The following is a 25,338-nucleotide window of genomic DNA, read 5'->3' as shown; positions in this document are numbered from 1 at the left end:
CCTCCGGGGAGGAAGGGGGGGGGGGGGAGGTCCTGGGGATCCGTGGTTGACCTCGGAAGCTCCCGTGTGCACCGTGTTGTGGCAGATGCGAGCCGCGCGGGGCAACGTGGCTCCACGTTTTCTTGGTTTTGGAGAAGCGTCAATAAGAATGAAACCTCCCCGGAAGGTGGCTAGGGGCTGGGAGGATTAGCAGGGCTCGGGAAGAAAGTGCCTAGGGAGGAAGGTGCAGGGTTAGCACGTGGTTTCTGCGGGAACCAATGGGGGACGGCAGCCTCGGCGCCCCGCGCTGGTTCTTCTGCCAACAGAGATGGCTCAGAGGAGGACTCCGTCCGGGACACCGCGAGTCTGTCCCAGCGCGAGGGTCCATCTCCGGGACCTCTAGCGACAAGACGGGAAGCTGAGGGCGCTGCGCTCCGCCGGGTCCCGAAAGCCCTCAGCCCCGCCCCCTCCGCCTGCGGGATGCTGCTGAGTCCGGTCACCTCCACCCCATTCTCCGTCAAGGACATCCTGCGGCCGCAGCGCGAGCAGGGCGGCCTCCCGGCCTCGCCACGGCGCCGGGCGCAGCGTACCCCTGAAAACTCCCAAGGGCCGCGAACAGATGCGGAGCCGCGAAAACCGGGGATTCACAGCGCCGCCGGAGATAGTGGCGGCAGTGGCGGCGACGCGAGGTCTCCCGGGGCTCCGTGTGAGGCGTCGGTGAAGATGGACAGAGAACCACTGGGGGAGCCACGTGAGTCGGCGCGCGGGTCCAGGCTCTAACGCCAGGAACACGGGGGCGGGGGTGTTACAGATCTATGCCAGTGGGGAAAATGCATCTGCTAGTGCCCTGGGTCCTGGCCTCTGAGCCTTAAAAGGCCGGCCCCACAGCTCCCACTCATACCTCCTCCCGACCCGGAGTGCTGATGCAAAATAAGGCGAGAGTTCCCTCTTCCCACGGCCGCCCCTCATTGCCAGCCGCGCGTCGCTCCCGCAGCCACGTCCCCACAGCTGTGCTAAGCCCACCCTGCCCTGCCATCTCCCAGCCTCTGCCTACCCTAAGCTATCGGGGTTGAGGTGGGGGAAGCATAGGGAGGCGTTGGACCCCTATCGACTGTGGGGTCCACCGCGGCCGGCCCTTTCCCATAGCTGCTGCGCGATCGGCCTGGCCAGCACCGCCACTCCCGTACACGGATTCCCCATCTCGACAACGGGAGGTGCGGACCAACGCCTGGAGGTGTTAGGCCCTGTGTGTTCGACGTCCTGCCGACAGGCAGGGACCGGGCGGGCAGGCGGGGAGACGCGCCGCGTTGGCTACTGCGACCCGAGAGCCTTGGGCGGGAGAGACCCGACTTACCGAGGAATGCGAAAGTCCCGGTCCTCTCTCCAAACCCCTGCACGTCGGTGGGGCCTGGAGGCGCGCGTCGCAGGCCACGCGGCCTCTGGGGCCAGGCGGTGTTCGGAGAAGCTCACCGGCTTGCAGGCTGTTTGTTCCCGGACTCCGGAAGCTTGGAGGACCTGAGGCTTTGCCGCACTCGCAGCGGACTCTACACACACTCCCTCCCCGGGCGCGGTCAGGCGAACTCAGCCCTCGCCTCAGCCAGGCTGAGAGGCTCGCCCTTCGAGGCACGCGCAGTGCGTTCCACCTCCGCCGGCAAACCCGAGCGGCGTCTCCTCGGCCACTTCCGGGGGAAGGAGACCCGCCTGCAGGGCTTCTCGAGCCTCACCGGCCCCCGGCCGAGCCACCTTGCTTTTAGGGACCCAGGGTAGGTGGGACCCCGAATTGTGACCCGGAGGGGGCAAAGTGCCGGCGCGTGCCCTGGGTGCGCGCAGCCACCCAGCCCGTGTGGTCAGCCACGTTCACGAGGCTCCTGCTTGCTCTCCAGCGTCGCCAAAGAGCAGTTGTTAATTTCTCAACTTGCTAAGAAATCAACCCCTACTCGGTATTGTTCCACCTTGCGAGGGGAGATAGCTTCAGGTTTTCTGAGCAGGCCTCTCTCTCTGAAGCGAGTTTTTCTTTCCTCAAATTTTAGCTAGGAAACAGTTCCGTTCTCTAGGAACTTGTGCCAGCGCAGCTGGGGATTCGGAGGCGGGTTCCAGCCCGCACTGGGTCTAATTAGGCGCCTGCCGCCCTGCGTCACCACCAATTGCACCCCCCCGCCCCGGTTTTCTCTGGGCGCGAGTGTCCAGCACAACTCAGGATTTCCTCTGTACCCATCCTTGGAGCAAAATAACTAATTGTAGACAGGAGAGCGAAGGGAAGAACGAAAGAGAGAAGGGGGGGGGGGAAGGAAGGAAGGAAGGGAGAGGAGAGGAGAGGAGAAGAAAAGAAAAGAAAGACGCCAAATGTGGACTTCAATTTTCTATCTCCCTCAGAGACAGCGTCCGTTTCCTAGTCAGGAAATATGTTTGCCTTATTTTGTTAATCTGGATTACGGAGCATCGCGTCTAAGAGGGACGCGTCCCTGGTGTGGGTGGAGCAGTGATGACCGCAAAGGTGAGGGTGTGTGCCGCTGGGGCCCACTCAGTATTCCCCGGACGGCCTGGGGCTGATCTCCTGCTGTGCACGCGGAACCCGCCTTGTGCTTGTCCAAGCCTGGACCTTCTGAGGATTCCAGTCATCAGTCTCTGTCTCGGTTTCTCTCTCTCTCCATCTCTCTCTCTTCTCCCCTCTCCACCCCCTACCTCCTCTTCTCCCCTAGCCCTTCCTCCCAAGGGCAGCCCAAAGATAACCCCAACCTCGTAGGCCCCCACATTCATACTCCGTCCTTGTGGCAGAAGTTGGGCGGACTTTGTGGCTTAGCGGTAAAGCCCCTGCCTGCCTCGCCGGCATCCCGCATGGAGATGTTTCTGGCTCCTGGCTTGTGGCCATTTGGGGAGTGAACAAGCTGATGGAAGATCTCTCTCTCTCTCTCTCTCTCTTTCAAATAAAGAAATCTTTAAGAAATATATTTTTAAAAAGTTGCCTCATGTACATAATATTCCAAGAAGAAAGCGGAGTTGCTATAAACTGGATCGAGGGTCTGCCTCTGGGGAAAAGACAAGTACAGCGGGGTCCGTAGAAGTCATAATTTGTGTTCCAGTAGGTACGAGCTTGGGCAGGGGAATGGTCAGCACGCCTGGGACGGGAGTGAGGCTAGCGGGGGAGAGAGGGCGCTCTCGAAAACGATGTAAGAATTGCTTTGGTGAACCTCGGGCTGGGTGCTGACGGCGTTCCTTCCTGTGCTTTCAGAGCCTGATCTGAGTGTGGCCTCGCCCCTCCGCGGTGCGACTACGGTGCTGGAGCGAAGCGGCTGCGACAGTGTGCGCGGTGGCGGCACCGAGCTGCCCAAGGCGCGGCAGCGGCGGAAGCCGAGGGTGCTCTTTTCGCAGGCCCAGGTGCTGGCCCTGGAGCGGCGTTTCAAGCAGCAGCGGTACCTATCGGCGCCCGAGCGCGAGCACCTGGCCAGCGCGCTGCAGCTCACGTCCACGCAGGTCAAAATTTGGTTTCAGAACCGGCGCTACAAGTGCAAGAGGCAGCGCCAGGACAAGTCGCTGGAACTGGCCGGCCACCCGCTAGCTCCGCGCCGGGTAGCAGTGCCCGTACTGGTGCGCGACGGCAAGCCTTGCTTGAGTCCCGGCGCGCCTGCCTTCTCCGACCCCTATGGCGCCGCAGCAGCCCCCTACACCTGCTATGGTGGCTACGTAAGCGCCCCATACGGCGCGGGTTACAGCGGTTGCTACGGCAGCGCGACCCCAGGTCCCACGCCACTGGCCGGCCCGGGCTTCGGTCCCGGAGGCCGCAGCGTCACCCCGCAGGACCATCTGCCCGCCACGCTGCAGGGCGTCAGGGCGTGGTGAGGCGTCCACCAGGACCCGGTGCTCCGGCACCCTCCACCTCCGCGCAGGTGACGGACCGCTGCGGAGGAGGAAACCCGAGGCCCCGCGGCGCTCTCCCCGACCAGATCTGGGGCTGCGAACCTCCCCTGAACCTGAACGGCCGTCCCGCCGAAGGCCCTGGGACTTCCTTCCCAGAGGGACTAACCCCGTCGAAGCAGTACAGGCAAAAAAGAAAACCCAGGGTGGCTGGCAGTGTGCCCGCGGCAGAGAACTTTCCTCGCAGACCCGAGATTCCCTTTACTTTGCGTACGGCAGCCCAAGGCACCGGGGAGTGTGTGATGGGAGGAAGTGGTGCAGAGCGCGCCCAGCCTCCAATTAAAGGAACAGGTGCGGGGAAGAGGGAGAGGAGTGTGGGAACCGGGAGGGGGAGGACCCCCCAGGGACCCCTGCAGTGAACCGTGCCCTCCTGCGGGGTTTAGATGCCCTCTAAGGGTTTCGTCCCTGAGGACCCTAATAATGCAGCAAAGAGCGCTCTTTTCTGGCCACTGCTCTCCTGGCAGAGGACCCACATTCCGGTTGTTCTTTGTCACTGCATTTTGTATACAGCACAGTTCCTCCTAACTACCTCCTGCACTACATATCCGTGTGTGTTGGCGTCAGTGTCAGCATACACTACGTGTCAGCGCAGGCCATTAGGATCTGCTCTCTACAGAGCCTTAAACCTCGAATTAAAGTAAAAAACGAAGCCCAGGCGTTCTAGGGGAACGAAGCTGGCTCAGCCCTGCAGGCGGGCTACCTGAGTGCCTGTTTCACACTCCTCTCTTCCTCTTTACAGGTTTTCTTTCAGAATAGAATCAGTCTCTGAATTCCACACTGGGAAAGGAGCTTCTCGTGGCTCTAAGTCCTAACCAGATGGGTAGAAAGCCTGAACTTTAGGGTTCCTACAGCGACATTTTGACAACCTCATGGCAATGTGTCTGAGGTCACTCTATTTGAAAAGTGGGAACAAATCCATTGTAGTAATGGAAAGACGGGATCACAGAGGAAATTTGGCGCTGGCAGTACACGTTTAGTAGAATATCTGGCTCTATTCCCCCAGCCTCCCGTCTTGGATCACATTTTTAAACAATAAAATCTCTGGTTCTTCATGCTCCTGGACCCTTGGCTCATCAGAGGTTGAAGTCTATTGTTTAGTAACTTCTCATATTTAATTAAAATGTACTTCCTGTAACATATTCTCATTCCTGAATATGCCCTGGTTGTTTTCACTAAAGTTGGAAGCATAGCCTGCTTGAATCCTTATAAACTATACCTAGGTCAGTGCCTAGGCATAGTTTACATCCCTTAAGGTTTATGTGTTTGAGCTAAAAGTCAAAAGAATAATTGTTCTTTTTTCTAACTACTCTTTCCAGTTCCTCTCCTTTTTGTTTTTATCACTTCTCCTGTTTACTTTTCATCTTCACTGCTAATAAAGGTATATTTAGAAACACCAACTGTGTCCTTCAACCATAGTTAGCGTTGTCCAATCTGGGTTTAAAAAGTGCAATATGTGTACTTCAAGTTTGGAAATATTAGGAAATATTCCTTGGTCAACTAAATTGAGGGAAAGCAAATAGAGATTAGAGGTAAGATTTCCCCATGAGAGAACTGTCATACAGTGTTACTTGTGATTCTCTCATGTTCGAGGCTATTTCTTATAAGAGAGGTTACCTTGGACACTAGCCTTGGATTCATGGCAGGTGAGTTTCCTTCGAACGTTGCTGCTGACTTACAGTCTGTCTGGCTCTCAGTTGCTGGACTGAATTAAATTTTTCTAACGTCACATGCTAAAGCTCTGTGCAGTCATGAGTCAATGATGGGGTGGGTCACATTCTGAAAAATACTGCATTAGCAATTTGTCACTGTGTGAACATGGTAGAGGTACAGCTTATTACACACCTAGGCTACGTGATATGGCCTATTACTCTGAGACGGCATGTTACTGTACTGAACACTGTAGGAAGTCATAGCACAATGGTATTTTACTTTCAAACATGGTGAAAGCACAGTAAAAATAGTAGACCAAAGGAATTTATCATTATAATATACAGAACTAGTATGTATGTGACCCAATGTTAACCAAGACATCACTAGACAGTGTATGTTAATTTTAAAAAAATCCTTTCAGCTTTAAGATTCCCAACCCCAGAAGTGAAGGTCATGGTGGGATGACTCTACACAGAGTAAAGAATTAATAGTAAATGTTACTTCCTTGACCCTCTCATCCCCTTCCAACATAGAAAAGCAAGAGAAGCCGCAGTTAGCAGAATCCAATGTTACACATAGGTGTTGCCTCCTGAGTTAGGGCATGTGAGACTCCCATGCTCTCTCCATAATTTTGTGTACCACCTGGAGAAGCATGGGAAAAAAAGCAATGATGTGGCCAAGGCTCTCTGTGAAGGGGAAAGCAGAGACTGAGTTCAGTCTTCAGTGGCTCAGTCCTTGCTGCACTTTCCTGGTTGGGATACAAAAGAAAATAAGATTTGGCAACAGCCCTTAAGGAACTGTCTAATTGGAGAGCAAAGACCAACATGAGTAATGTATCTAAAAATACAAGGTGGTATATGCCGCATGTCAAACAGACAGAATATAAGCTCTCTCTAGACAGCAAGAAAACCCGGTGTGAGCTGGGGCACTTACGGAGGGCCGCAGAGAAGAGGGCGTTAATCTTGGTGATTATTGTGGGATGACACTGCCAGCTCGGATAAGTTTCAAGAAAATCTAAGATTTGGGAATGGAGAAATGTCCATGGGGCTATGCCAAAGCCAGAGCCATATTTTAGAAATATTTGAGATAGAATTCAAAATAGCTTATGGGAATTTGTTGACTGCCTTCAGTTGACCGAAAAGGTGTGGGTGGTAGGAGGGGTGGTGCTTAAATGTACACCTAAGATCGCATGGTCAGCCACATTTTTGGTTATGCTCCCTGGAATGCTGTGAATTTGTATTTGGCTCAATGGAGGTGGGCACTGGAGCAGGGGATAAGACACTATGTGGAAGCCTTCATCCCATATCAGAGTGCCTGGCTTGAATTCTGACTCCCTTCTCCGCCAGCTCCTGACCCAGCTTCAGTCTTATGTGTACCCTGGGAGGCAGCAGGTGATGGTTTAAGTGTGTGGCTCCCTGTCACCCATGGGGGAGATCTGAACTGAGGGCCAGCTGTTGCAGACATGTGGGGGAACGAACCAATGGTGGAAGGTCTGTTTCTCTGACTTGTTTCAATATATATTCACATTGTCTATGTACAATCCACGTATTTTTTTCTTCAGGCCATGGTGAGAAAGTGTGAGATTCACATGACTGCAACAAGTTCTTTCTAAAGAAAAGGAGAGGGAAAGGGAGCTCAGTTCTCCCAGCTCCTCACTCCCTGCCTGTCAGGATCACTTTAAAACGCATCCATCCGTCTCCCAGCTCATCACGCCCACCCCAGCCGCCCACCTTCCGTCTCTGTAATCTCTCCTTCCCACTGAAAGCTGCCCCTTTTTGTGTGTCCTTTCCCAACAGACCGCTTATCCCAGGCAGGGCTTTTACCAGGGAGCAGCTCAGTAAGCAATCAGGCTCTTATCTGCATCGTTCAGACCCGTCACTCCAGTCACCTCTTAATGTTCACAAGTTCCCCAAATGGGAAGTAATTGACCTCTAAACAAAACAAAAAAGCTCTCAGAGAGATAGCAGAGGTTCCTTTCCTGACTGTCCCAGGGCGAGGGGTCTCACCTAGGCCAGGTGGATAAGTCAATAAAATCGCAGACATCCTGGCTCCCTGTCCTTCCTCCCCTGGCCCGGCCCCCTCAGACCCACTCCATCTGCAAATCAGAGGGAGCCAGAGTCTCACTAGATCACACAGATTTGTATGTGTGTGTGTGATGTTAGCATTGTTGTGATTATTACAGTCATAATTAGCATATTGGGAGCATAAGTAAATCTTTTAAAAATTCCTTGTGGAAAGAGTCTTCAATCCTCAGCATATATGCCAGCTGTTTATCATATCAGCTTGCCTGTTCTTTTCTCACAAAACAAAGCTGTGCTCCTCCTTGCCCTTCCTTGTCAGAGGGAGGGAGGGGAAGAGAGGACCTGAGTTAGGAGATGTCTCAGTCCAGTGCCAGTTTAACTAGAAACACACCCTGTGGCTCTGGGGAAGCCTCCTAACCTCTATAAACCTATAAAGTCAAGGAGCTGGACCTCTGGAGTTGTTCATTTCAGGTGACTTTAATTTTTCAAAACTGGAGATAGAGCTCATATCTAGAATATTATATAAAGCACGTATGAACCAAAAACAGCTCATGGAAATTAGATTTAAAAGAAAAGTTTATTTAGGTGCAGAAGCATTGAAATCCATGCATTCAAGCTCAGTGGTCTTCAAAAAATTCATAGCAAATGTAAATTATGAAAAAATTGTGTAGATGTCAATGTTTTGCACCGACATAAAGTTACCTTTTAAAAAATGTACTGCCAGCTTTTTAAAAGAAATTTGTTTGTTTGAAAGGCAGAGAGAGAGAGAGAGAGAGAATGAATTATGAATTATCTCCCATTTGCTGGTTCACTTCCCAAATGCCCATGACAGTTGAGGCTGGGCCAGGCTGAAGCAAGGAGCCAGGAGCCTGGTAAGGACTCCATCCAGGTTGCCCTCCAGGGTGGAAAAGACCCCAGTACCTGGTCCCATTGTCTCCTGGGGTGCACATTAGCATGAAACTGGAGCCGGAAGCAGAGCCTTGACTCAAACCCAAGCACTTTGATATGGGATGCAGCCGCCAAATGCCAGCCCCTAAACTTATTTTTAATTCCATTTTCTCACAATTATTTTGAAGTACCACCCTCCTATGCAGAATTTAAATACTACCTATAAAGTGAACACAGATAGCACTCCCACTCAAAGGGAGAAGCATGGGGTGTCAGGTCCCCTGTGGCCATTTCCCAGTGTCCCTCCCAGAGTGCAAACTCCTTCCCCACTTCTCCTTCTCCACAGGATAAGGTACCAGTTATTCTCACTTCTGTGATAATAATTTATGAAGTCTGTTTGTGGATTTATACACATGGGGGAATATCCCTTAATAACTTAGAGAAAGTTTGCCTGATTTTGGATGTTATATGAGTCGAATCATACTGTGTGTAAAAGACTGGTGACTTTTACTCAACTTGATGTTTGTGAAATTTATCCATGGTGTTGTACATCGTTCTCCTTTGCTCATTTTCATTGCAATATTATATCCCATTAGATGCCTGCACCTCAATGTGTGTATTTACTGAAGACGCAGTTCCAGTATTTTCCAGCTGCCGACTATAACATAGGTGGCTGCAAACAATACTCTTTCCTATTGGTGAGCCTGTACCTTCTATGTGTCCTGGGTGCTCCTGCACTGTCCTGACATACTGGGTAAGGCTCCATCCTCTGACAGATTCTTATGTATATAGCAAGGGGCAGCCTTGCACTAATATGTCCTTTTTAACCATTGTATGATTCATTTTATACTCACCATGCACCTCCATCTGAGGCAGAGAATAGTTCACCCTCTGTGTCTGCTGGTTCAGTCACAGATGAAAAATACTTGAAAAAAAAAATTCCAGAAAGTTTCAAAAATCAAAATTTGAATTTGCCTCGTGCAGAATACCATATAGTAAGCTGAAATCTATGAGAATGAAGTGATTATAGACATTGTATTAGGTATTATAAGTAACATGCCAATGATTGAAAGTATACAGGAAGATGTACATGGGATATATGAAAACACATGCCATTGTACGTAAGGGACTTGAGTATCCACTGATGTTGGTATCTGAGGGGTGGTCCTGGAACCAATCCCCCCACCCCGAATAATGAAGGACACCTCCCATCCACGGAAGAAGTGTCCAAGGGTCAAAATGGTGACAGCAGCACTGCCTGAGGCAGAACTGGGACTAGACCAGAGACTGACTGTTCTCTGGTCCTGGGTTACTTCCACAGAGCAAGTCTTAGCAGAGAGTTCAAGTCCTCACACAGCTCAGGGGACTACTGAGGGACCTTCTTATCTTTCTGCCTTGAGGGACAGAAGCCCCTTTTTGGAAAACATTAATAGGGGATAAATCTGATTGGTGAAAGATGCCAGAGAGGGTGGGGGGGAGATATAGCTGCCTCTTCATCTGTCTGGCAGTAGATGGAATAGTTGAAGACCCTGATGGTTGCATTATTCTTGCCCAGTTTTTTTTTCTATATTTTCCACCAACCCTGAACCTCCAGGGACACTGATTCATGCTTTCAGATGGCCAACTGGGATCGGGAAGCATTCAGCCCCTGAACTCTTTCTCCTCCCCTCACAGCATGGAGAGAGCTTCCTGGGAAGTCGCTCTGCCTTCCTCCCTCTCTGTTTAGACTCTGCCCGGCAGCCCACATGACCCCTTTCAACCCTAGAGAGAGAGGTGGTCTCAGTGACACAGTCCAGATTCCACCGTAAGAAAAGCGAAGAAGCACCCAGCAGCCCTGCCCCTAGCCTCACGGCGCTTCCTAGTACAGTCCCCGTGGGGCTGGTCCTATGCCCTGGTCCCAGTCACTCCTGGCTTCTTCCCATGCATACCTCAGTGGCTCCTGCTTCCTGTCACCAGTCTCTCTTAATTCTGAGGGCCCAGGAAAATGGAACCCTGAGTGAGAACATCACTGGGCCCCAGCGGATGCTCTCCTTTCATGGCCTCGGTCTCCAGGCCGGCGCTGGTCTCCAGCGCCTCGTGTGGCATCCCCATGTAGCTCATCAACCAGACCAGTGCTGCTCCCCTGCAGTGCTCCTGGAGGAGCACGGTGGATGTCCACACCAAAACGCACAGACTCTGTGTCTGCAGCCAGATCTGAACACCAGCCTCGGGTCTGCCCAGTGTATTTCCAGCAGCCCTGGTGCCAGTCAGAGTGAGGGTTCCACAGCATTTGTGGACAGAGCAAGTGATCAAATGACTCTGCAGAGTCTGTGTTGAACACCCAGACCCTGACTCGGCTCCTCAGTAGTCAGAATCTTCCAGAACCTTCTCTCCTGTGTGGATGGGAATCTGGTTCCTAGCAGGGGCTGTCTTGTCTTTGATAAACAGGAAGCCTAAGATTTCTGTCAGCCACGACGTGGTGTGGAGGGAATGAATGTCACCTGTATTTTTCTTCCTGCTGTCCTTCCATAGGTCAACTTAGCTATAGATAGCAATTATTAAGGGAGACTGTCCGAGTGAATGGAGCAACACAATACCAGTTTCATTAAAAATATTTCCAAAGAACCTACTACTAAGAGTAATAAATTCCTCTGTGCACTGGGGGGGGGGGGGGGGTGGAGACAAGCAAGTGAGATGTATGAATACACAAAACCACTTCCTGTTCTCCAGAACATTATCAAATGGCAGGTGAGACAATGCCACAGGGAAAACTAGAAAAGGTATATTCTAAAAGCATCACATGGGAGCAAAGAGAAGATAGCTATTTATTCTGACTGGGGTAAATCAGACACACAATTCAATAAACACCTGCCTTATGATCCCTACCCAGAAGATACACATATTGGGAAGAAATCTAGCTGTTGTTCAATATCTGATTCCCCTTCCTTCTTTAATAATTGAACTTCACAGTGTTAGTTAACTACATGGTCTTCCAGCTAAAGATCATATTTCCCAGACTTCCTTTGCAGTTAGGGTGGGCTAAGTAACAAAGCTCTGACTAAAGGGATGTAAGTTGAAGTAATGGATAACCCTCCAGGACATAGTCTTAAGTAGGAAAGACCTTCCTTCCACACCCCTTCTCTCCCAGCTGCTGGCTAATACACAGATGAAATCGCAGGAGCAATGGTTGCTGTGTTAGATGATGATAAAGCAATGAGATGGAAGAAGTCTGAGTCCCCAACATTATGACATCACATCACTTTTGTTCTGTTTATCCTCCAACTATTACATGGGAGAAAAATAAACTTTGGGGGCTGGAGCTGTGGTGTAGTAGGTTAATCCTCTGCCTATGGCCCTGGCATCCCATATGGGTTCTGGTTTGAGTCCCGGCTGCCCCACTTCTGATCCAGCTCTCTGTTAATGGCCTTGGAAAGCAGTAGAAGATGGCCCAAGTGACTGGGTCCCTGCACCCATGTGGGAGACCCGGAAGAAGCTCCTGGCTCCTGGCTTCGGATGGGCTGGTGCGAGGCCCCCTGCTCCTGTTCGTAGCCTTGCCTGTGAAGGCTGCTTCCCCACTCATCGCACCCTGCAGTACCTGGGATAGGGGGACTTGGTGAAGGTTATGATGGGGAATTACAACAGCACCAGGAGCTGGGCAAGGGCACCAGGATGTTTGTTTTCAACATACTTCAGATGCAGTACAAAAACTCCTGGGTGCAGATCATGATGTTCAAGAACATGATGCTGTTGCCCTTCTTGCGTTTCTGTCCAGATTCTGGGGAGCAGGTCCTGGTGGATATGAGACAAAGAGTAATAAGGAGATCATGGAGCAACATCCAAAGAATCTAAGGGAAGAATGAGGAAACCCTCAAGAAGGAGGAGCAGGAGAAAAACTCTCTCATCCAGCCAGCTTTGGCCCTCCAAAGTACAGCCTGTGCAAGTGCATCTGTGAGGTGGAAAGGCAGGTGCCCTGCCCAGGGCTGGTGCTGTTACCCAAGGAGATGACAGGAAGTACAAAGCTCTGGAAGCCAGTGCCCAGGCTGAGGCCCAAGGCCACTGTGGGCTGGGGCAGGGGGATGTCCAAGCAGTGGAGAGCTGGGGATGGGATTCCCTTGGCCCAGGGAAGTCCCTGGTTCTATCTCAGAGACACTCTGGAAATCTCTTCACAATGAAACATCTCAACACACACACACATAAAAATAATAAATAAAAAAAAATGGAGGGCATAGGCAGGTAACTAAGTCAACTAGTGACAGTGCAACAGATGTTTATAGGAAAAGAAAAGCACATCAAACCAAGGTGATCCAGGAAAGCTCCTTGGAATGATGCACCAAACTGAGACAGATGGAGGGAAAGGGTAGGGAGTCCACCTGAGGGCAGCAGAGAGGAGCACAGAGCACAAAGTGCACAGGAACCAAGGACTTGGGATAGGTGACACAGAAAACAATTGTCTGGATGTGTCTGTGGTCACGAATTTCAACAAATATGCATTCCCAGCGGATTTCATCTACTCTGAAGAGCCAACCACCATTTCTATGCATGTAGTTCCCAAATCCCACATCCAGAGTTCTGGCTCTACCCTCTGTCCTGAATTCAGATCCAGCTGCTATTACTTCCTGGACATCTCTGTCCTTAATGTGTTGTTCAATGTGAATTAATGCTATAACTAGTACTGAAACAGCATTTTACACTTTATGTTCTGTGTGGATGCAAACTGATGAAACCTTACTTAATATATACTAAATTCATCTTCTGTATATAAAGATCATTGAAAATGAATCTTGATGTGAATGGAATGGGAGAGGGAGCAGGAGTTGGGAGGGTTGCGGGTGGGAGGGAAGTTATGAGGGGGAAAAAGCCATTGTAATCCATAAACTGTACTTTGGAAATTTATATTTACTAAATAAAAGTGAAAAAAAAAAAGAAAGAAAATCCTAAAAGTACACAATACAAAAAAAAAAAAAAAAAAAGAATATTTCCCAGGCACCTCAATCTAAAGCACAGCCCATCTGTTCCCAGCTCCCTCCCACTAAACCCACTCCACTGTCTATATTCCATGTTCCACGAACTGTTCCATCCTGTCTGTAACCCAGGCAGAAATCCCAGTGTCCTACTTAACTCTGCTCTCTCCACCCTGCCCTGTTCTAGATTCCCACTGCCACCATCTTGCTTCAGATCCTTGACCTTGTGCATCTCTCTGCCACCACTCCCTTCTCTCCAGACCATTTTTGGGCTGTTATGGGGAAACTGTATATATTTCAAAGTACAGTACAGTACACATTCCTTAACCCAAGGCACAGAAACTCCCACAACACGCCTCTCACCTCCATTTCCAGCCGCACTTCCTGCCCAGTCCTTCTACATGCTTTCTGTTGCAGTCAGCTCTCCTAAACACACCAGGCAAGCTTTCCCCTCCCGGCTTCAGAGGCCCAGCTCAAATGCCACCTCCTAAGGAAGTCTTCTCTGAGCGACCGGGTCAGGAGTTCCTGAGCTCTCAGCGTCATGGTTTGTTCCCTGCTGCACTGTGCATCCACCATTGCATCGTACTTGTTCATTTTCTTAATGCTCCCTAATAACAGCAAGACACTTGATTGAAGAAGTCAATTTTGGCCACTCTTCCATAATTATTTATTTATTTATTTATTTTAGTGTAGCATGCAGGTAAAAGAATGCATGTATGGGGACTCCATTTAAATAGTTCATGAAAAAAACATTTTATGGAAAAATTAGACATGCATTTCAATATCTTTGCACCAAAATACTCATCTTTTTTCACTTTTTAATTTCATTTTTTTAGTTTTGGGGGATAACATTTTAATTTACATTATAGTCAAAGGCTTAATGGCTCTACTAAATAAAGTGTTCAACAAATAAAAAGTTGAAAAGGGGGACAGCACTGTGGTACAGTGGATTAAGCCGGCTCCTGCAGTGCAGGCATCCCATAGGGGCCCTGGTTCAAGTCCCAGCTGCTCCACTTCCAATCCAGGTCCCCGCTAATGCAGCTGGGAAAGCAGCAGAAGATGGCCCAAGCGTATGGGCCCCTGTACCCACATGGGAGATCTGGAGGAAATTCTGGGCTCCTGGCTTCAGCCTGGCACAGCCATTTGGCACAGCCTGTTGCAGCCATTTGGGGAGTAAACCAGCAGATGAAATATCTCTCCCTCTGTCTCTCCTTCTCTCTCTCTCTCTGTAACTCTGCCTTTCAAATAACCAACTATATTTTAAACAAAAATTTAAAAGACAATCGTCTAGCAGAAAAATAGTCAAGGACTATAAACAATAATCAGATGAAAAGAAGTTCAATTTCACTCATATAAAGTAAATTTTAAAAGTCACAAAATCATTAATATTATAGTAGTATATAATTGCTATCTTTTTTGATAAATGTTTAAAACAAAGTTTGACAAAACACCATATTTGCAGCAAAACATATCCACAGGCATTTCTAATTTTCTTTTTTTGAGTGTTTTTTAAAAAATTTTAATACTCTTGTAAGGGAGAACATATGGTATTTGTCTTTCTTTTTTACTTTGTGATTTATTTATTTATTTATTTGAAAAGCAGAGTTACAGAGAGAGAGGCAGAGACAGAGAGAAAGGTCTCTCACCAGCTGGTTCACTCTCCAAACAGCCGCAATGGCCGGAGCTGCACCAGTCTGAAGTCCACAGCCTGGAGCTTCTTCTGGGTCTTGCACATGGGTCCAGCAGCACAAGAACTTGGACCATCCTCCACTGCTTTCCCAGGCCATAAGCAGAGAGCTGGATCAGAAGAGGAGCGGCTGGGATGCCGGTGCCACAGCAGAGGCTTAGCTGACTACACCACAGCGCAGGCCCCTTCTATAGACTTCCTGCAGCACCTTCACACAGCAAGAGGAAATCTGACAGAGTGACCTTTCCACATAATCAGCCCCAGATCATGAAACAGAACACTAGCATCCTCCCCAGACTCTCCTGTACCTTCCCTGCTGTCACCAGTCCCCAAAGGAAACTGCCATCTCGATGCCTAATATCATAGATTGGTTTTATCTATTTTTAAAATTAGTAAAATTAAATCCATAGGAAATCATCTGATATAATTATATAACTTTTTGGAGTCATATAACATACATGCATTTGTCTGGCTTCTTTCAGTCAACATTGTTGTGACAGACGCATCCGCATTGTTACAGGTAGTTGCAGTTCATTCATTCCTACCTGTGTTTAGTTTTCCATTGTATGAATACACCCCAGGGGATTTATCTAACCTACTAAGGATGGGCATTTGGGCTATTTCCAGTTTGAGGCTATTCCAATTGATGCTGTTAAGGACATTCTTGTGCATGTCTTTTGGTGAATATTCACCCCAAACATCTTTCTGTTGCATATGTACGAGGTGTGGAAATTCTAGGTCATGGGTATGCATATGGCCAGGGTTATAGATCCTGCTTTTATCTAAAGTATTGTGTTATTTTATGTTCCCCCAAAACCATTTGAAAGCTCTGGCTGCTCCACCTTATTACCACTCCACCCATTTTCTTTTAATTTCTCCCTTCTTCCACTTCCTTGCCTGGAATAGGACAATACATCAAGGTATTGGGAGTTCCAATGATATAGCTGAATTGAACTAATGGATGAGTCATGGGAGATAAACTTGAAGAGATGCCTAGTCAGTGAGCAGAGAAAAAGTGATAAATGTCTATGAATCCCATACGAAGTACTAGGTTCTTGACATACATTATATCATTCAATTCATAATCACTCTCTCAGCAATAAGGTCCAGTGGAGTAAGATGCATACCCAGATTAGGAGACTGAGGTTCAGAGTGATTGACAAACTTATCCAGAATCACCACCGCTGAAAGTGCAGGTTTGGGCTGAGCCTCCACGGTTCATTGCTTTATATTATATTCTATTACCTTTTCATAACCATAATCACTATATTCTGCTGCCTTTGCCACATGAGTCCTTACTGATATTTAACGACCTGAACAGTCCTATTGCTGATGGTTCAGCACCCAATATTCATTTTCTGATGTGGTATCTTTCTGATCTGCCATGTTCACCCTAGTCTTGGAGTAAGTTAGAGGATCTGAACCAATGCATAGCTTCAAAGAACAGTTCTTCCTCCCAAAGAACTGGAGATGTATAAGATCCCAGAGATTCCCAAGGGCTCTGATCTCCATCCAGCAATGCCTGGATTCAGAAGCAGCCCTGGAAACTCACTACATGAAAGTAACACACACAACGCTAAGATTTTGAGTACTATAGCCCATACTGCCAACGGGGTAACCACAGCCATTGCCTGCACTACTTAAAGTGCCCACCAGGGGACAACATTGCCTCCAGTTTCCCCACAACGGGAACAAAGGAATTCCCCAAATTCCACTGGACTCCGCTGGAAGCTTTTGCGTTAGGCTTTGAACAATCCTTCAGGTCCTACCTCTCAAGTCTAGCCCTTTGCCTTCTTGTTTGTATAGTGACAGTTACAGACGACACCGGCTGTTGCTGGCAATGGCTTCACTGTGACAAATGCTGATAACAATGGTGACGCCGGTGGCACCCAGAGCACTGGTGTGCTTCACAGTGCCACATGTCCTCCATAAACTGCCCATTTAATTGTCAAGAGAGGAAATGTCATTCTCACACAGCTGAAGAAACGAGGAAAAGTGAGTCGGAGTCAGAATATAAACCCACAGTGCGTGTTGACAAATCCTCTGCGGAGGGTTGAACTTGTGTGTATCAAATATGACTGGCTGGGTTTAGAAACAAACCCTGCAGGATCTGGAGAGCAACTACTCCTGGTGGATTAGCTCCAACGCCCTGGAGGGAACGTGATCTGATGAGCTCCTCAGAGACTTCCTGATTTGAGGACTGGCGGGAGAATCAACGCCATGGAATCTGTTGGATTCTGGCTTAGCTCCGCCACAGGCCAGGTTGCTGATGGAGGGTGAGCTACTTCTCTTTTGGGTTCTAGTTCGCGTTGGGCAACATGGAATTAGCTGAACCAGCCTCTGTCAGTGAGACTTTTTGGGTTGTAAGTGACAGAAACACAATTCACACCAACTTGAGCAAAACAATTCAAAGCAGTCTCACGGCCCACTTAGCTAAATGGCAGGAAGACGTAAGATGGGGCTGGACTGAAGAATGACTGACAAAAGGGACCTGGGACCCACGGAGTCACTCCCATCCCCCCCTCACCTCTGCTGTCTCTGCTTGGTGAGCTTCAGACTCTCAGGCTAGCTGAAGAGATGGCCTATGGGCACATCACAATTACGTCCTTGCAGCTTCATAACCAGAGAGGAAATTGGCTGTTTCCTGCCAACTCCAGACTGAAACACCAAGTGAGCTTGTCCTCACCACAGTGTGCAGGGAGCATCAGGCGCGACGATGCAACTTCAGGGGTGGGTGTTAGGCACAGGGGCTAAAGTCCCCACTAAGGATGTCTGCATCCCATATCAGAGTGCCTGGTTCAAGGACCAGTCACCCCCCCCAACCCCACCCCTCCAACCCCCATCCCCCAACTCCCCACCCCCCCCCAACACCCCCCTCCCCTGGTTTCTGATCCAGCTTCCTGCTAATGCAAATGCATGGAAGCAACACATGATGGCTCAAGTACTTGAGACCCTACCATTCAAATAGAGCTTTGCACTCTCAGCTTTGACATGGCCCAGCCCTGGCTATTGCAATTGAAAGATCTCTCTCTCTCTCTCTCTCTCTCTCTCTCAGTATGGTCGTATGTGACATTTCTTCCTATGGGGACGGGGTCCTGGGCCAGGAATGATGCCACAGAAGGTAGCACTGCCTGCTGGTTAGGCAAGCAAGATCAGGGCCAGATGGCATGCAGCTTGGCTTTGCAACTTATTAGCTGAATGGTCACAAGAAAGTTAGTGAAATTCTCCCTACCTGAGCTTCCTTTTCTGCTTGGGGGCGGGGGGGCAATAATAGTATCATACACAGGGTTGTTGAGAGGATTAAGTTAATATAAAGTGGTGCAGTATTTGCATATAACCTCTGCACATGCCTCCTGTATAACTTAAATCATCTCTAGATTACTTACAATACTTAGCACAATATAAATGCTGTGGAAAAGTTGTTATACTGTATTATTATATAGGGAATAATGACAAGAAAGCAAATTCTGTATATGTTTAGTACCAATGCAATTTTTTTCAAGTACTTTCAATTGCAATTGTTTGAATTTGCAGATTTTGGAGGTGGGGGGAGCCCAGATACACACACGAATGGGATGCAGGGCTCTGCCCACATCCAGGGCCTTTCAGGCCTCAGGCCACTGCTGCTGGGTGGTCTCTGGGGTCTGCTGTCCCTGCCCCCATGCCCAGTATGGCAGTTTCCTGGATGAGCTGTGAAAACACCAGCAGGGCCTGGCCTGCCTCCCCTCCCTCCCTGGGGAGCTACAGGGAGGGTTTGCTCAGGCCCAACAGGAACTGCAGGCTGAGTGATGGCCACCTGCTCAGTGGTCCTTGCCTGCATCTGTCAGAGGCGCCCCAGCCAGCAGACAGCATTTTTCTTGGTGAGGCCGCTTCTGTGAGTCCCTAGGCCCTGCGTTGTCTGTCTCAGGGTACCCTGAACCCTCTGGAAAGCCAAGCAGAGTTCTCGCCCTTGGTCACTCATCCTGCAGGGACCTGTGTCCATCCCTTGCCTGGAAACTGGCTCTGTCAGCTTCTCGGGTGATCACCCACCCTGGAGAGTGTCCGTGAGGCTACAGTAACCTGCTCAGGTTCATGGCAGGGACTGAGAGCTGCAGAAGGAAGGTCTTGGATTGCTTGTGGCAGCCAGCATGGGGTGGCGGGAGCGAAGGTCACAGCCTCCTCCCCTAGACAAACAGCCCCCAATGTGTCTCCCAGGTGAGGGCCTCCGTTAAGCTGTTGAGCAGACCAGGCATGGAAAGACCATGGCCACCCAGTGAGAGAGAGGCAAACTTCTGCAGACACAGCCCCGCAGCTGTGGTGGGAGACAGAGGGGAGGTGACCAGGGGCAGCGTTAGCAAAATACTCTGAGGTTCCTATTGCCCAATAAATCTTCCCCGACGGCCTTTCTTGGGCGATAAGCACTGATGAGGGACATCGTAAGGTTGAGTTATTATCTGCACCGAAGTTTCCCACACTCTCACTCTCTGGGCTGTACAGAAAGGCTGCAGGCAGAGCTGAGCTACATAGGGAAGAGCTGGAAGATGAGAGCTTCCCAAAGGGTCCTGGGGTGCAAGGGCAGCGGCTGCGTGGCAGGTGTGGAACATGCAACACAGAGGACTTCAGAGTGGGGTGAAGGGCCCAGGGACGTCCATGGTCTGGGCTCCATCACGTGTGTCCACAGTCGCCTGCTCTGCCTGCACTCTCTGACTCAGGGAGCTCTCAGCAGTCTCAGCTCCTCACTACACAAAGGAGTGGGGCAGGAGGAGGGTGGCCTGGACCAGTGGCTCTGGCATCACTTCAGAGTCGGTTAGGAATGTGGACTCTTTGTCAAATTGTTAAGTCAACAACAGGAGTCACTGTACTTACTCCTCATGTGGGATCTGTCCTTAATGTGTTGTCCAATGTAAAGTAATGCTACAACTAGTACTGAAACAGTATTGTTACACCTTGTGTTTCTGTGTGGGTGCAAACTGATGAAATCTTTACTTAGTATATACTGAATCGATCTTCTGTATATAAAGATAATTGAAAATGAAAAAAAAAAACTTGGTGTTAAATTGGAAATTGCATAGAAAATTAATCAATTCTTAAAAAAGTATCATGTAGGATCTCTGTCCTTAATGTGATGTACATTGTGATTTAATGCTATAACTAGTACTCCAACAGTATTTTTTCACTTGGTGTTGCTATGTGAGGGCAAACTGTTGAAATCTTTACTTAATATATACTAAACTGATCTTCTGTATATAAAGAGAATTGAAAATGAATCTTGATGTGAATGGAAGGGGAGAGGGAGTGGGAAAGGGGAGGGGAAGTTATGGGGGGGAGCTATTGTAATCCATAAGCTGTACTTTGGAAATTTATATTCATTAAATAAAAGTTTAAAAAAAAAAGAAATGTGGACTCTTAGCGCCCACTCAGACCTAATGGTTCTGCAATTTTGTTATGACCCTCAAAGTCTGGGCAGTGCTGCTCTCACTGGCCAAAGCCCCTCCCGTGCTCCCTCCTCAGATGCTGTGGCTTGCTTGTCTCCACCAAGACTCATACTGAAATTTAAGGAAAAAAAATCTTTATTTACTTGAGAGGGCTAGAGACAGAGAGAGTGGGAGAGAAAGAGACAGCACTCACACTACTTGTTCAATCTTCAAATTCCTGCAGTGGCTGGGGCTGGAGCTAAAGCCAGGAGTCAAGAATTCAATCCAGCTCTCCTACATGGGTGCCACGAACTCAATTACTTGAGCCATCACCATTGCCTCCTGGAGTCTGCATTGGCAGGAAGCTGGAGTCAGGAGCCAGAGCCAGGAATGGAGTCCAGGTTTTGTGTTAACTTTCAGATATCCACCCAGTGCTGAAACTTAATTGCCCTTGAAACAGTATTAGGAGGTGGGACCCTTAAGAGGTGACTTAATTATGAGGGCACTGCTCACCTGCTACATAAATGCTGTTACTGCAGGAGTCTGGGAGTTATGATGGCAGTGGCTTCCTGATAAACAGAGGAGTTTGGCCTGCTTTCCTCTCCTGCGTCTCATGCCTTCTGCCATGTTATATTGCAGTGAGAAGACAAGCAATTCTGTCTTGGACTTCTTGACTTCTAGAACCATGAGCCAAAGAAACCTGTGTTGTTTATAATTCGTCCAGTCTGTGGTATTCTGTTAGAACAGCGTAAAACGGACTAAGATACCAGGTTCATTTTCCTGGGTGCTGGTCTCTGCAGCATGCCCTCTTTTGCCACATCTCTATTTCTTGCACACTGCCAACCACCAGGTGCAAAATAAAAGCCAGACTAACTCAGGACCCTATGTAATGGTTGAGAGCTACTTCATGTGTTACCACACTCACCCAGCATTCTCATGTTAACCCAAGACAAGAATCCTAACAGAAAAATGTAGGGCATAGAGAGATCAGTGGGAAGGCCACGCCCTTGACCCACCACAAGAAGGCAGGTGTCTATGATGCAGGCTAACCATGCACACAGGGTTTATTTTCCCCTCAGCCCTCTGTCTGGTGGCTCTGCTGTCATACTTCCTTGGGAGCAGACAGCAAGCAGCAAAACAGGGCCGGCTGGACAAGGAATTCTGGAAAAGCAACATGGACGTAATGCCGTCCTAGGGGACTTGCCAACCGTCCTGTCTGACCTTCCTCCTCTATGAAGCTGGAGCCTATTTTCTCTTTTCCCAGTGTCAGCCAGGACAACCAGGCTCAGGATCCAAAAGAGCCTGTCTTGTTTTCAAAGCCATTTCTGAATACTCAAGTCAATATGTGTTTATGAAATACCTGCCCTCAGATATGATGGGGAAGGCATGAGCTTTGGAGCCAGGGCAACCTGGTTAGCTGGGATTAGTTCAATGCAGTTAGTTGTCTCTGAGTTTCAGTCTCACTCTCTAAAAAAATGATCTCCCCTGGGCTGTGATGCAGATTACCTGCCCACAGCAAATCATTGCAGTGAATCTAGAATGAACGTTCAATATTCGTCCTTTTCCTCCCCCCTTTCTTGGGGTGATGCAGGAAAAGGAGAAGCTGAAACACAGCCCTGGCACTCAACAAGGTCAAAACAAAACTGGTGCCATGGTTTGAATGTATCCTCTCCAAAATTCAGGAGTGGAACAAATGCCCAAGTGCTAGTATTAAGAGGTGATGTCTTGGGGCACCAGCGCCGTGGCTCACTTGGTTAATCCTCCACCTGTGGTGCCAGCATCCCATATGGCGCCAGGTTCTAGTCCCGGTTGCTCTTCTTCCGGTCCAGCTCTCTGCTGTGGCCCAGGAGGGCAGTGGAGGATGGCCTAGGTGCTTGGGCCCCTGCACCCACATGTGAGACTGGGAGGAAGCACCTGGCTCCTGGCTTTGGATCAGCACGGCGCCGGCCGTGGCGGCCATTTGGGGAATGAACCAACAGAAGGAAGACCTTTCTCTCTGTCTCTCTCTCACTGTCTATAACTCTACCTGTCAAAAAAAAAAAAAAAAAAAAAGAGGTGGAGATTAGATCATGAAGGCTCCTCCCTCCTGAATTGCCTGTACAGGGACCAGCACTGTGGCATTGTGGGTGAAGCCTCTGCCTGCATTAATGGTACCCTATATGGGTGCTGGTTTGTGTCTGGGTTCATGTCCTGATTGCTCCACTTCCAACCCAGCTCCCTGCTAAAAGTCTGGAAAAAGCAGACGGCAGAAGTGTTTGGGTTCCTGCACCCATGTGGGAGGCCTGGATGAAGTTCCAGGCTCCTGGCTTCAGCCTGGCCCAGTGCTGGCTGTTGTGGCCATTTGGGAATGAACCAGTGGATATCCAGAAGACCTCTCTCTCTCTCTCCTTCGCTCTCTGTAAGTCTGTCTTTCAAAATAAATAAATCTTTCTAAAAAATATTTTATTTATTTTATTTGAGAGGTAGAGTTACAGACAGTGAGAGGTAGAGACAGAGAGAAAGGTCTTCCTTCCATTGGTTCACTCTCCAAATGGCCACAACGGCTGGAACTGTGCCAATCCGAAGCCAGGAGTCAGTTTCTTCTTTCTGGTCTCCCAAGCAGGTGCAGCCTAAGGACTTGGGCCATCTTCTACTGCTCTCCCAGGCCATAGCAGAGAGCTGGATTGGAAGTGGAGCAGCCAGGACTAGAACCGGCACCCAAATGGGATGCTGGCGCCGCAGGTGGAGGACTAACCCACTGCGCCACAGCACAGGCCCCTCAAAATAAATGAATCTTAAAAGACGAAGGAGGAGGAGGAGGAGGGGTTAGAGGAGGAGGAGGGGAAGAAAGCCCTTGTAAAAATGGCTTCACACAGAACTGAGGTTTCTTGTCCTTTCATCCTCCACCACATGGGGACAGAGTGCTCCTCCCTTCCGGGGGTTCCAGCAACAAGGAGCCATGCTAAGAGTAGAGAGCAGCTCTCACCAAACACCAGACCAGCCAGCAACTTGATCTTGGACTTCCAAGACTCAACAACTGTAAGAAAATAAACATCTGCTCTTCATAAATTACCCAGTTTATGAGATTTTGTTACAGCAGCACAAAATAGACTAAGACAACTAGTAAGGATTAAGTGTTCCTGGACCATACAAAATCATCACTGTGCTCCTTCCAAGAAGCAACCCCTCCTCCAGTTGTTTCGGGTCTCTAAGGTCCACTGAACTTCACGAAATTGCCTCCAAATGATCGTTTTCTCCTCTTGAGTTTAAAGTCTTTAGCTTCAGTGGAAGGACATGAGGATGAGAAACCAAACAGGATACTGTCTAGTAAGGTACAAACTCCGAACTTTCATACTCTGGTCCAGCCTAGAAAGATAGGGATGGGACAAGTCTGAACTCCAAGATCCTTGGGCTTCCAGAAACACTAGGGAAGCATTCTCCCATGCCCACTCCCAAAACAGCAGATTCAAGGACTGTCACTGTGTCAAGGAGACAGTTTTGAAGATGACAGCGTCTCTACCAGCAGAAAATTGGGGAATTCTCTCACTGATGCCCAAACCAAAGCTGGATGTTCCAATAATAAGCATTTATTGATCACCTGCTGAGTGCCAAGAACTAAGCCAGGTGTTAGGGATGGTACAAATATGAGGATGACACAGTTCTTTGTCAGGCAGTTCATAATCTAACAAAGGAAACGATCCACCCACACAACCCAGATACAAAGCACAAAGGCAAAGAAATGTAAAACCAGCTGAGGCGAAGTGCCAGGGCCTGTGTCCCTTTTTTGAAGGGAGATCTGAAGCTGGAAGAAGTGCAAGTGAAGGAAGTGATACGGCACAACTCCAGCTCTAAATCTGTAAATTTTTTAAAAATTTGTTTATCTGAAAAGCAGAGAGAGAGAAAGATATACAAACAGGGAGAGAGAGAGAGAGAGAGAGAGAGAGAGAGAGAGAATGAATCTCCCATATGCTGGTTCATTCTTCAAATGCCCTACAATAGTCAGGGGGGCTGGGCCAGGCTGAAGTCAGAATACAAGAATTCAATTCAGGTCTTCTATGTGGGTAGTAGGAATCCAACTGATTGAACTATCACCTGTTGCCTCCCAAGGGCTCACATTAGCAGGAAGTTGGAATCAGAAGCAAAGCCAGGACTCGAACTCAGGCATGCTGGCTGGGATGGAGATGTGGGCATCCCTAGCAGCATCTTAACAACTACACCGAATGCCCACTCCTTGGTTTGTAATTCTAAAAAACATTATCAGTGAGTAAAAGGAAACACACCCTGTGCCACTCTCCTTTTCTTCTTCTAACCTGCTGTTTCCATCTCATTGAACAGAGAAAACTTCTCTGTTGAATAAAGATATATATACATACATACACATGTATATATGTATATGCTTCCACATATGTTCTATGTGTTAGTGTTCAATGTAAAATAGTATATAGATTGATACTATGTATCTACTTTTTAACCTGATGGTTTCACTCTTTAACACATTTTGCAACTTGAAGCAATTTCTGACTAGAGTGAGGATATGTTCCCCAGTGAGTACATTGGGTATTTGTGTGTTCCTAGGGCAAATCTCTAAGCATGGAATAGCTGTGTCAAAAGATACGCCTAGGGCCAGCGCCATGGCTCACTTGGTTAATCCTCCACCTGTGGTGCCAGCATCATATGAGTGCCAGGTTCTAGTTCTGGTTGCTCCTCTTCCAGTTCAGCTCTCTGCTGTGGCCCGGGAGGGCAGTGGAGGGTGGCCTAAGTGCTTGGGCCCCTGCACCCACATGGGAGACCAGGAGGAAGCACCTGGCTCCTGGCTTCGGATCGGTGCAGTGTGCTGGCTGTAGTGGCCATTTGGGGGGTGAACCAAAAGAAGGAAGACCTTTCTCTCT

The 25,338-nt window shown here is 48.9% G+C and overlaps 2 protein-coding genes across 6 annotated transcripts in view; one reads left to right on the top strand and one right to left on the bottom strand.

Annotated features, from left to right (window-relative positions):
• Positions 1-25,338, bottom strand: part of ADAM28 (ADAM metallopeptidase domain 28) — a 790,284-nt gene that overhangs the window by 762,204 nt on the left and 2,742 nt on the right. For 3 of the 5 annotated variants that reach the window (XM_062212784.1, XM_062212788.1, XM_062212785.1), the window contains exon 1: positions 1,334-1,412. The exons of 1 other annotated variant lie outside the window; for it this stretch is intronic. The gene's annotated coding sequence lies outside the window, so the exon portion shown is untranslated. Of the gene's footprint in view, positions 1-1,333; positions 1,413-25,338 lie in introns of those variants that run through there. One more of the 5 variants, XM_062212789.1, reaches the window with a different exon arrangement.
• Positions 57-3,816, top strand: NKX2-6 (NK2 homeobox 6). The gene is made up of 2 exons (XM_062212793.1): positions 57-730; positions 3,209-3,816. Exons 1-2 carry the CDS (start codon positions 460-462, stop codon positions 3,814-3,816), a joined length of 879 nt encoding a protein of 292 aa, XP_062068777.1. The 5' UTR covers positions 57-459.

This window comes from Lepus europaeus, chromosome 16 (genome assembly GCF_033115175.1).
Source record: "Lepus europaeus isolate LE1 chromosome 16, mLepTim1.pri, whole genome shotgun sequence".
Classification (NCBI taxonomy): Eukaryota; Metazoa; Chordata; class Mammalia; order Lagomorpha; family Leporidae; genus Lepus; species Lepus europaeus.
This window is presented reverse-complemented; position numbering and strand designations above follow the sequence as displayed.

What these genes read in the sequence shown, in the direction of transcription:
- NKX2-6 (XM_062212793.1), top strand. Translation starts at nt 460, where the DNA reads ATGCTGCTGAGTCCGGTCACCTCCACCCCATTCTCCGTCAAGGACATC. An exon ending in AGAACCACTGGGGGAGCCAC is followed by an intron (nt 731 to 3,208) that starts GTGAGTCGGCGC and finishes CTGTGCTTTCAG; the next exon opens with AGCCTGATCTGAGTGTGGCC.